This window comes from Oryza sativa, chromosome 1 (assembly GCF_034140825.1).
Source record: "Oryza sativa Japonica Group chromosome 1, ASM3414082v1".
NCBI classification, from domain to species: domain Eukaryota; kingdom Viridiplantae; phylum Streptophyta; class Magnoliopsida; order Poales; family Poaceae; genus Oryza; species Oryza sativa.
This window is the reverse complement of record NC_089035.1, coordinates 12,762,423-12,774,859: the sequence shown is the minus strand read 5'-3', so window position 1 is coordinate 12,774,859 and position 12,437 is coordinate 12,762,423. Positions and strand designations below refer to the sequence as shown.

Sequence of the window (12,437 nt, the reverse complement as noted above, 5' to 3'; positions counted from 1 at the left end):
GCTTTTCCTTCAACCGTCGTCCCAAGTGACAACGATTGCCTAATACTAAGCAGGGAGTAGCAGCGTACATTATTAGCTTGCAACTTGCAAAGGATGTGCTGCATTGCATCACAGGACGGACGGACGGACGGACGGGACGTCTTCTTATGTTGTGTCCCTGAAATCTGGAAAGATGACAAACCCAATACAGGATGAAAACGCTGTACCACCACGTACCAATTCAACTCTCTCTTTTCCATGTCCACCATCAAGGCTAAAACCTCGCTCTCACAGGTCACATCTGATTTGAGACTTCAGGAGGAAAAAAGCTACAGATGGAAGCATGCATGTGGTGTGTGCTTAGCCTTAGCAAACAAACAAATCAGTAGCTAGCCCGTCCGAAATCAGAGGGGAATGCAACAGCAACACAAAAGGGGATAGAACAGCAACAGGCAAGGATCACAGCCGCACAACACAAACACCAGCAAACCATAGCAAAGCATGCAAGCCTTTTACTGGGAACACGTACAAAGCAAATCGAGTGCCAAAACTGGGGAACCCATTCAGTCCCAAATCACTTTCTTCTCTTCATATGTTTAGAGAGTACGTCTTGTATTCATCCTTTCCTTCCTTTCAAAAGAAAGAACAAAATTTCTCCACCAGGGAACTACTAGAATCTATGATGTTTTTTTTCTTTCCTTTCTCTTTTCATTTTCGTTGCCACATTTAAGACGAGCAACACTAAACAGAAGACAGACAACCTATGATGATGAGAAGTAATACCAGAAGCAGACCCTGCTAAATGCAAAAAAGAAAAGCAGACCACATTGGAAAAGCTTAAAAAGGAACCACACCTACACATTAGCTTTGTTAACCAAAACTGGCATCGAGCCAATCTTCACGACATCAACTGAGGAATTCTGATAACTGATAGCAAGAGAACTGACTCTGGCAACGATAGTTTCCTCTCTGGCTGTCTTCAAACTGACAGTTGCCGAGCTACAGTTAGCACCATTTGAATGCTTTTCAGGTGCTTTTGATTCGTTTAGATGCTTTTCATGTGCTTTCGATGAGCCATGAACAGCACTGTTAGGATTTTGCCCAGGGAACTCAACCTTCTTCCAGTACTGTTGTTTACTATCCACACTTGTCTTAACTGTTGATGCCTGTGGCTGCTTAGTCCCAGTTTTCACCACTTTATCATTAGCCTGCCTGACATTGCGGTTCTCTTGATGTCTGTTCTCTTTCCCGTCATCGCTGGCTTGTTTTTCAACAACTTGTAGGCATTGATCCTGAGGCTTGATCGCATTACTACCCTGTGGCTTCACTGACATATTCTGTATCACCGGTGTTCTGTCTATCAGTACGTTGCCTGATTTTGGCTGCCGAACATCAGTGACGTCTTTTCTTCGTTGAGCGACAGGAACAAAATCCGGAGCATTATGGCTCAACTTGGACCTTCTGAAATAATGTTTACTTCTCGCCTCATCCTCCTCATATTTCATGAAATCATCAAGCAAACACTCCTTCACTTTGATAGCCTTAAGGATCTTTAGCATAGATATTCCAGGAACATATGGTATCTGCAATTCAAATATTGAGCAACAAAGATGTGAGATGAAACCAAGGTTTAAAACAAGTCATGCTTCAATGATCAAATTACTAACAAACTACTTGACAAACAGAACATTTTTTTATAGAACATTACAAATGAAATTCACTGGCATTCATAGATCCAAACTAATTCGAGGAAGCATATTAAGCAAAATGTTACATCTAGAGTAGTTTGTCATGAATGCTTACTTCCTGTGTATCTCTGCTGTGTGTGACAGGCTTGTTTTCATTGTTCTGCAGCAAAATATGCTGCAAGGTATAATTAGGTACATCTTTGACGATGTGCCATCTTACTGGAAAGCTGCCAGTCCATTTATCCTGACACCAAAAGTCCATGTCCTTATGAAAATCAACAGGACCAACCATCTCAGCCATGCCACAGAAGAGCCCACTACCATTCACCTGATAAACAAGAAATCCCAGAATTAATATTTTAATCACAGACAACACTGAATAAATGTAGTTTGAATACATTAGAGGTACTTACGGAGAAGAACAGAAAAACAGGGCACTTGGTAGAATTCCTCTTAGCTATCCTGTTAGCATCCTTGAATGCAATGTCCAGTTTGCTGTTTCCACTAGAAGAACTTGACCATACACCATACTTGATTGATTTATGGACATCATCTTCACCAATTGACTTGATAACAAAGAACTTTGCAAAGGGATAGTCCACTCGGAGATCATCACTGTTATATTGGTTGCATCGTATAACAATAGTCCCTTCTGGATCACCAACAGAGAGCCTTGATGTGTAGGATTTTGCGATTATGGCAGAAGACTTCTGACCGCAAGGTTTATCCGCACCTCCTAAGCCATCCACGTTCGATAATTTCATCTTTGGGCTAGCACTACCAATACGACCACTCAAATTTGAATTAGGCTCAAATTTCTCTGCTGCAGCCCACCTCTGAACATTAGACCCAACAAAACCAGAGCCATTGTTTACAGAAAATTTCTCCTGTGGCGAATGCTTGGCAGCAGATCGCCTCTCAGGAAAATTTGAAAATGCCTGATCATTTAGCACAAGATTTGTCAGCTCAGAAAGAGAGATAAGAAATTTCTGCAAACATAAGCAATTAATCACACAGAAAGAAAAAATATGAACTTTTACAGCAAGCGTTGAAAGGCAAACAACCTTTCAGGATTTTTCTCTTTACAAAACGAAATAATAAATAGACTAGTCATGAATAGATTTCAAATTGGTACAAAAGCTTGTTCTACACAAAAACATTAAAGAACTCCAGGAATACCCAAAGTAAGTTTGAAATGCATCATAGGGCACACTATATTTGCAGTTACAAAATATAACCATTCTATGGTATAACATCAAAATATCTGCCAAGTGCAGTTACCACAATATCCCCACACCACTGGTAACAAAAATATGACCACATATGTCAGCATCATATTGAATATCATCTTTCAGTATGCAAATCTTTGTAGTATTATTATTTAACGGGTTGACTTTCAGAAAAAAAAAGGAACCTGATCAATTAGAAATAAGTTTGGTAGTATATATTAAATTGAGATAGAACTATGCTGTGGCCACAATATCACAATATAGTGCCATCGCCTACTAGAACAATAAGTACAGATTCAAAGGCACTACTCACACATTGTTCTAAACTTTTTCATGTCATAAGACAATGTTAAATCCTATAATTGTTTTGAATTAACATACAGAAGACATGGCCTAGTACTGCATAGCAACTGACAAAAGAGAGCACTCCAGCTAACAGAAGACCTGCAAGGACATGTGGATTTGCCTACCTGTGAAGTGTGAGGATATTTGACAGGCATCATGGAGCCATCTGCCAGCTCTTTCTTCAGTGGAATTGGATTACGCAATTGAACCTTGGGATCACTCGCATGATCCAGAAATTGCTTTGAGGTGACAATAGTAGATTGTATAGGTGGATTTGCAATGACATCATTTTTTGTGGCAACAGGAGGAACTGAGGGTAATGCATGATTTGTTGATGTTACAGTATAGCTTGGCAAAGTAGGAACATAGACTGGGGGGTGAAGAGGTGCGGTTGTGTTTCCCAGAACATTATCATGTGCATAAGGAAGAATAGTTGGAACATAATAGGGCGAGGGAACTATTTGGCATGTTTGGTCAGCAGCATCACCAACATATTCAAGGGGCAGATATGAACCGTCGACTATGAAAGAAGAATTTATTGGGTAAGGGCTGTAGGAAGGATGACCAGATCCATTGTCAGGGGCAGCATAGTACATGCACTGTGTGCCTTCGGTTTGAAAACCCTGCGAAGTAATCAAACAAACTAGGTAAAAATGCTCATTAGGAAAGGGAAAGTATAGAGAAAACCTGTCATGTGTACTAACCGGAAAATAGATGTCTTGGCCATCATATCCTAAAGAGCTTTGGTTATTATACCATTCCGTAGGTGATCCAACTTCTGCATTCAATAAATGTATTACGACCCGACAGCATAAAGAGAAATAAAGCACAACAGATAACATGTGGACGAAAGCAAGCTGCCAGTTCATGTTTTTACCTGTATAACCATACGGATAAGGATTCGCAGTTGCAGGAACATACACATTTTGTCCATAGATTTGTTCTGGCGTCATTCCCATCTCCATACAATTCACGGTTTGGAAACAAGTCACTTGTTTTACTGCAGTGTTCAGAACTTTAGAGATGTTATGAACAGCTTCACACATACTGAAAATTATGAAACTAACATAGCAATACTGCATAAAATGCAACAACATTCATGCCCCATCGTGTCTAACTAATTGTTATTTTACAGTTACAAAAATAAACCAGTGAAGAAGCATATATTGCAGCAAGTTAATCAACAAGCAGACAAACATAGAAAAGGAATATAAAAATTCCAATTACTGTTACTATGATAAAAATTAACTTGACAATACAAATGTTTTTGCCTTCTCAAAATAGGTGTATAGAAAATATAGTTGTGATCAGACTTAACAATAAGATGACAATACACATCAATGAGAGATTGTACTAAGTTTGGTAACCTGGAAAAGTCAAGTCCAGTGAAAGATCTTTGCACATAGAATACTTAACATCAAGATTTTATAATCATAATTTCAGCTCATTTTGGCTTCAACTATCCTAAGGTATACAGATAACATCAACATTGCACTAACCAAAACCATGAAGCGAAAGGGCAAGTAGCATCATGTCACAAAGCCCAGCCCTTCAAAGAAAATTCAATGATTTCATAACTTATATACTACAACTAACTAGTGATGCATGTGAATTCATCACATGGAACATTTGAGAGGCGAACAATGTAGAGGTGGTCAAAGCATGGTGCAAAGTCAACTGATGATTCTAAGCAAAGAACAACAGCGTAGCAAATCAAGAACAGAAGGGGAAACTCAACAATGCAAGAACAGTAATCTAATAGCCAATCAATATCTGCATATCCCTATCAAAAATATAAATGAGGAAGTGGATTTAGAACTACTGTTTGATACAGAGCAGCTAAGTACAGCAATGCTGGCCTTTAATTGAGACACTCTCTGCATGTCAGAAGAGAAACTAGCGATCGTCTTATTATGTTGTATGAATCTACCATGACAAAGTTTCATCACCGAATTTACCAAACAATACTAATATCATAAATGGCACAGGGCATCTCAAACTTGATAAAGGGTTGACAGATGGGTTGATTGTCCCTGCATCCTTTGCCTATTTGTTGGTCTCTCATTAGCATGCAAGGTGCAATTACCACATATGTTGAAACACTAAACAGGGCACAGGAAATGCTGACCTTCAAATACCAAGCCCAAGCTTGGCTCAATAACTGACAATCATGCATGTCCTAATTGCAGAGGCGAAGGAAAAATTGAGGTCGTTCTAGAGAGTAACAAATACTAAAATGATGAACTAAACCCAATGCCTGATAAATTTGACAATCCATATTCACACAACTACCTTTCCGGACCTAAAGAGAAACTAAGTCAACAGTTATAGAGGAACCCTGCAGAATAATGAAAAATCGATGCAACGAGAACGAAACCTAAATCAAGAATTCACAATAGCATGGCAAATTGGCAGTTCCTCTCCATGTTCCTACAGGAGAAGGGTTATTTGGTTTTACATGTTTAAGCTGCAAATTACATAATAAAAACATAAACACAAACAATTACATGAACAAACAGTGGACCACGCATAATCCCAACAAAGCGTAAACCTAACCGACTAGATCAAATAGCCAGCCGAACAAACGATGGCGCCGCGTTTCCCCGAGCATCTACGGTGAGATAGTCAAAATAAAATTAAAAAAAACGCGATACTAACCTTCACGCGGCGCTGCTGCGGCAGCAATCACGGGGAAATTCCTTGACCGCACGGAGCGGAGGGAGGCGGCGCCAACCTTGGGGGAGGAAGAGCGCGCGGAGGGGGCGAAGGGTGCGCAACGGCCGTGTGGGCGGAGGAGGGGAGAGGGGAGGGGGGGAAGGCGGTAAGCGGGTCTGGGCGAGCGGGGTCGACGGAGGAGGCGGCGGCGGCGGAGGACGGCGAGGAGGAGGAGCGGACGCCGGCGGGGTCGAGGAGGTGGCGAGTTTGGAATCGTGAGGGTCGCCTTTTTGTATGGCGGCTTGGGTTAGGTCGGTGCGGCTGGCCAGCCGTCGGGCCGGGTTGGGCCGGGCTGATCCCTTTAAATAGAATAGGAATAAGTTCACTTTAGGTCCCTAAACCGGGTAGAACGCATCCCTTATCTTTCAAAACTGGTGCAAATGTAGTTAAGACAGTATTGAAGACGTTTTTGGGTGATGTGGTGCCGACATGGAACAATAAGTAAAAATAAAAAAATCATGTGGGATTCACATGTAAGTGAGACATCGATCTTCTCTCTTTCGTATTGTGGATATTATGGGTACCCCATACCCATACGGCATGGTTATCCGACTAGTTATAGGGGATAACTTATATCTATGTAATATGTAACAGATCATGACTTGGGTGTTACGTTTCCTTGTATATTACGGAACGGCCTAAAGTCCTGATTTAGGAAACCGATACCGTATTGGTTAAAGTTTCTATCTTGTAATCCTGCCCCCCACCCTATATAAGGTGGGCAGGAGGCCCTCTAGGAGGCATGAGACAACCTGATCGTCAGATCAATACATACTCGGCGGATTCAAATCCCCAAACAGGAGTAGGGTATTACCTCTCATTGAGAGGGCCTGAACCTGTCTAAATCCTTTGTCTCCACATCCATCCACTTTTAGGTCTCGTGCGCTACCCCGTTTTATTATTGCCGAATCCATGTTTCGACAGTTGGCGCGCCAGGCGATTGACGCTGGTCATGGACTCGAGGCGTCTCAGCTTTCCAGTCGATCGGCCGCGAGTCTACTCCGCCGGCTTGTCCTCGCCACCGCCATTGCTGATAGCAACAACGACCTCACCACCGGCCTGCCTCCGTCGCCGCCGGCTGGTGTCCTTGCCTATACGGTTGGTTGGTCACACCACCGTTCATGGGCGTCCACGTCTTCACCACCGGCCTGCCTCCGTCGCCGCCGACTGGTGTCCTTGCCTATACGGTTGGTTGGTCACACCACCGTTCATGGGCGTCCACGTCTTCACCACCGGCCTGCCTCCGTCGCCGCCGACTGGTGTCTTCGCCTATACGGTTGGTTGGTCACACCACCGTTCATGGGCGTCCACGTCTTCACCACCGGCTTGCCTCCGTCGCCGCCGGTTGGTGCCTCCGCCTACACGGCTGGTCTATTATGCCGCCGCCGTTGGGCGTCTACGACTTCACCGCCGGCCTGCCTCCGTCGCCGCCGGGTGGTGCCTCCGCCTACACGGCTGGCCTATTATGCCGCCGCTGTTGGGCGTCTACGACTTCACCGCCGGCCTGCCTCCGTCGCCGCCGAGTGGTGCCTCCGCCTACACGGCTGGCCTATTATGCCGCCGCTGTTGGGCGTCTACGACTTCACCGCCGGCCTGCCTCCGTCGCCGCCGACTGGTGTCTTCGCCTATATGGTTGGTTGGTCACACCACCGCCGTTGGGCGTCTACGACTTCACCGCCGGCCTGCCTCTGTCGCCGCCGACTGGTGTCCCCGCCTACACGGTCGGTTGGTCACACCACCGTTGATGGGCATCGTCATCTACACCGCCGGCCTGCCTCCGTCGCCGCCGAGTGGTGCCTCCGCCTACACGGCTGGCCTATTATGCCGCCGCTGTTGGGCGTCTACGACTTCACCGCCGGCCTGCCTCCGTCGCCGCCGGGTGGTGCCTCCGCCTACACGGCTGGCCTATTATGCCGCCGCTGTTGGGCGTCTACGACTCCACCGCCGGCCTGCCTCCGTCGCCGCCGAGTGGTGCCTCCGCCTACACGGCTGGCCTATTATGCCGCCGCTGTTGGGCGTCTACGACTTCACCGCCGGCCTGCCTCCGTCGCCGCCGAGTGGTGCCTCCTCCTACACGGCTGGCCTATTATGCCGCCGTTGTTGGATGTCTACATCGTCACCGTTGGCTCACCTTCGTTGCCGTCGACTGGTGTTTCCGCTTACACGGCTGACCTATTATGCCGCCATTAGTGGGCATCTTCGCTTTCACCGTCGACCGCCTTCGTCGCCGCCGACTGGTGTCTTCATTGTTATTGATGGACGACTTTGTTCCCACATTGGCCACTTCTGCCATCACCAAGGGGAATACTACAAAGCTAAGTCATCATTTATTTTATTCTTTATATGATATTTTTTTCCTCTGCCTCACTACACCAATTGGTCTTCCATTGAGTAGTGAGTCGGGGGCTACAGATGTTATATCATATTTTTTATAATATTTATCTTGATTGCTTGCGACATAATCTGAGTACAAAAGTACCTATCGAGTTATGGAGTTCTATCTTCCTATGCTTTCCGTTTGGTTTGCCAATGGATGGTTGCCTTTGGGCCGATTCCTAGCACCCGGGGGCTCATTGGATGGACCGAGTAACGCAAGGTGCTAAGTATTATTCGGAATAAATCAAAAGCATAGAGATGAGATAAATTTATTTTCTGCTCTTAATAATTGCAAAAGTACCCGAGTAGTAAACTCCGATCCGTGAAACTTTGTTCCATTAATGACGAACTCATGTCACTCATATGCATGTTTGGGAAGTGCTTAGGCCGACTCCCAGTGCTTGGTGGCTATGACTAGTCGGGCAGAGTGTTTAAACGTAATGAGTCATCTGCTCGGGGAAATCAAAATTAACAAGAGAAGAAATACGTATTTATAAACTGCTTGAATTTTTCTCGAGTATTATATTTATATCAGATACTACTCATCCTATATGTTTGTTCTGCAGGATCCAGATCCAGATATGCATAAAAGGGATTCATGGCTTTAAGCTTATCTCTTACGCTCCAGGAATGGATCAGTCAGAACATCACCACCGGCTCGCCTCGACCGCCGCCGACTGGTGTTTCCGCCTGCACGGCTGGCCTATTATGCCGCCGTTGTTGGGCGTCTACGTCTTCACCGACCGGCTTGCCTTCGCCGCCGCCGACTGGTGCCTCCGCCTGCACGGCTGGCCTTTATGCCGCCGTTGTTGGGCGTCTACGTCTTCACCGACCGGCTTGCCTTCGCCGCCGCCGACTGGTGCTTCCGCCTGCACGGCTGGCCCTTATGCCGCCGTTGTTGGGCGTCTACGTCTTCACCGACCGGCCGCCTCGTCCGCCGCCGACTGGTGCTTCCGCCTGCACGGCTGACTTATTATGCCGCCGTTGTTGGGCGTCTACGTCTTCACCGACCGGCTTGCCTTCGCCGCCGCCGACTGGTGCCTCCGCCTGCACGGCTGGCCTTTATGCCGCCGTTGTTGGGCGTCTACGTCTTCACCGACCGGCCGCCGCACCCGCCGTTGACTGGTGTCACCGCCTGCACGGCTGGCCTGTTATAACGCCAACTGATGCTATCTTCTTCACGGCTGGCTACATCGCTGTCACTACTAATAGGCATCAGTATCTTCAACACAAGCTGCCTACGTTTGCCATGGCTGCCGACTGGTTCCTTCACTTCCATGGCTGCATGATTCTGCCAGTGTTGATTGGCCTTACCATCTTCATCGCCGGTCGTCTCGTCTGCTGCTGACTAGTGCCTTCGCCTCTACATTTGGTTTAGACAGCTACCACTACTGATGGACATCATCGTCTTCCGCCGCCGACTCGTGTTATGCCGCCGCCGACTGGTGCTTTTATCTTCACAACTGCGCGTCTTCACTACCGGTTTGCTTCTGTTGCCGCCGACTCGTGTTCACTTCATCACGGCAACACAACTTTGTCATCATGGTGGAGCGACTTCATCTTTATTATCTTCGGTACCAGCAAACTCTATTGCTGCTACTTCGCAAGTTTTGCTACTTCACCAACCACGACGTCTTTGTGAGCTTCGACATCTCGGCATGCGATGCCATGTTATTTTACTACAACAAGAGGCTCTCCAACATTCATGATTTCTACTTGGACATCTTCAACACATATCTTCAATCAAGCAATAACTATTCGACGACAAGAGGCTACAGTTCTCGACTCTATGTTCAGTTGTTTCCCAACTAATCAAAGAGTCGGGGGCTACACAAATACAAGGCTCAAAATTTGACAAATTTTATATAAGCCAATGAGTCAACTCCAGGAGTCATTATCTTCATCTTTGCTTCGGAACAGACATTCTACTTCAACAACTTCAAATATTTCGGTTTAGACGAGTTGGGCAACAACATCAACTCTCCTCCAAGTGAAGCATCTACAACAGCTATAACATTAATTTGATGGATTATTGTCACTGACATCATCACCAGCACCTCTGCTTCATCGACCCTGACATCTCCGCTGTTGCTAATGGATGATTATGTTTTCGCTGACTTATTATTTCACCTTCACGGTTGACCTACTATGCAAATGCTGATGAGCGTCTTTGTCATTATCATTGGTTGCTACACTGCTATTGGCTGGATCACCGACATCGTCATCTTCATCATGTCGGTTGCGTTTGTCGTCGTCAACTATTTTCTTCATCTTCATGATTGGTGGATTTTGTCATCACCTTTGATCTACCTCGTCTGTCACCGACTGATTATTTTGCTGCCATGGCTACACAACTTTATCGCTGGGCTCCTTCATCTTCATTGTTAGTTGATCTGTCTGCCGCCGACTGGTTTCTTCGCCTCCATGACTATGCGACTTCAGTACTTTTGATTGGTATCACTATCTTCACTACCACCAATATGTTTGCCACCTCTGGTGGGCAATATTCTCTCTATATTGGTTGTCTTGTCTCTATGCCAACTGCGTCATCTACCATCAATGAACAATTGTGACTACGTGCTCAGGGGCTTACTAGCTCAAATACAAGTATTATATCTTCAATTTGGACTTGCTCCGGATACATGCAACATGAATTCATGATCATGGGTCTATTTTATATGCTCAAAGACTGGACTATTTATTATTCCCCGTAAGGGTTATCAACTGAATACTTGCGCCAGTCGGGATTCAATTGTTACATCTATTTTGGAGTATCCCATAAGGGATAACCACTCAGATCAGAAGCTATTCATATGAGCTACGCTTGGTCTATATTACCCGGAAGATTTATTACTCGGGAGCATGTTATATGCGTCATCCTTTAAAGGGTGTCGAAGGCATATGTTTTGGCCTAGGCCTAATATGTCTGCAGCCCATATTTTCAGGTGTGGCCTGTCACGTTCTTTTAGGGACTTAGGCACTTTTTGCTTAGGCCAAAGTGCGCGTGATCAAGTGCCCAATACCTTAAAATCCTTTTATACCGCAGTTACTTAACTTTTTAGGAGTTGATACAATGCATCTTAAAAGGTGTCAAACAGTAAAGCTTTATATAGCTGTCCCGCTGACTTTTTTATATATAATTCAAGGTGCTGTTTGAGTTTTTAAGCAATTGATTGGATACAATATCATTGCTTTTCGCCACGTAAGTGTGCATTTTTATTGACCAATATTATGGCTTAGGCTGATTATATATTGTGGTCTTTTTCTAGGCGGTTGGTAAATCCTTTATGAGTTTATTTACTCGGATTTTACACCACATATGCCATATATTTCCAGGTGTGGTGAAACCATGTGTCTTCTAGGGACTTAAACACATCTGTTAAAGCAGTGTGCGCATGGCGTATGCCCAATACTTTGGAAATTTCTTTATTCACAATATACAAGCTTCTTTATAGCTATTTTGCTATATCACTCATCATATTTTACAAAGCAGTTGGTATATCACTCGGATCATGTTATTTGGAGGATTCACACCGCATATGCTATATATTGATATCAAGTCACTTGGTTGATTACGATTATCAAAACCACTCGGTTGGTTGGATTATTTATTCCTTGACTATATGCTTGGTTTGTTCAATTAACCACATTGTCGGGGGCTACACCTATTAGGTGCATCTAGTCGGTGCACCTGACTTTATTTTTCAGCCCTCCACAGTCTTCAGATTTGGTAAAAGTACTCGGGAGACCATGACAAAGATGATTGAAGCACTCGGCTTTGGAGTAATCTGGTTCGAGAGAAGATTATCTTTTCGACTGCGAAGGTCTCAGGGGCTACTGTGGATATTATGGGTACCCCATACCCATACGGCATGGTTATCCGACTAGTTATAGGGGATAACTTATATCTATGTAATATGTAACAGATCATGACTTGGGTGTTACGTTTCCTTGTATATTACGGAACGGCCTAAAGTCCTGATTTAGGAAACCGATACCGTATTGGTTAAAGTTTCTATCTTGTAATCCTGCCCCCCACCCTATATAAGGTGGGCAGGAGGCCCTCTAGGGGGCATGAGACAACCTGATCGTCAGATCAATACAT

At 45.0% G+C, this 12,437-nt stretch overlaps 1 protein-coding gene across 2 annotated transcripts; it reads right to left on the bottom strand.

Annotated features, from left to right (window-relative positions):
- Positions 1-471: 471 nt before the first annotated feature.
- On the bottom strand, positions 472-6,170 carry LOC4326985 (YTH domain-containing protein ECT2). Of its 2 annotated transcripts, none has more exons than XM_015766950.3 (7): positions 5,900-6,170; positions 4,119-4,241; positions 3,946-4,019; positions 3,367-3,864; positions 2,081-2,605; positions 1,783-1,995; positions 472-1,562 (listed from the first exon to the last, which is right to left on the bottom strand). In XM_015766950.3, exons 2-7 carry the CDS (start codon positions 4,204-4,206, stop codon positions 834-836), a joined length of 2,127 nt encoding a protein of 708 aa, XP_015622436.1. In that variant the 5' UTR covers positions 4,207-4,241; positions 5,900-6,170; the 3' UTR covers positions 472-833. The 2 variants fall into 2 exon arrangements, with proteins under 2 accessions (XP_015622436.1, XP_015622437.1); XM_015766951.3 differs by having other exon boundaries at positions 4,119-4,256; positions 5,900-6,035.
- Between the last annotated feature and the right edge of the window lie 6,267 nt (positions 6,171-12,437).

What these genes read in the sequence shown, in the direction of transcription:
- LOC4326985 (XM_015766950.3), bottom strand. Translation starts at nt 4,206, where the DNA reads ATGGAGATGGGAATGACGCCAGAACAAATCTATGGACAAAATGTGTAT. An exon ending in CTGTTTTTCTGTTCTTCTCC is followed by an intron (nt 1,996 to 2,080) that starts GTAAGTACCTCT and finishes CTTGTTTATCAG; the next exon opens with GTGAATGGTAGTGGGCTCTT. An exon ending in ACAGCAGAGATACACAGGAA is followed by an intron (nt 1,563 to 1,782) that starts GTAAGCATTCAT and finishes TTTGAATTGCAG; the next exon opens with ATACCATATGTTCCTGGAAT.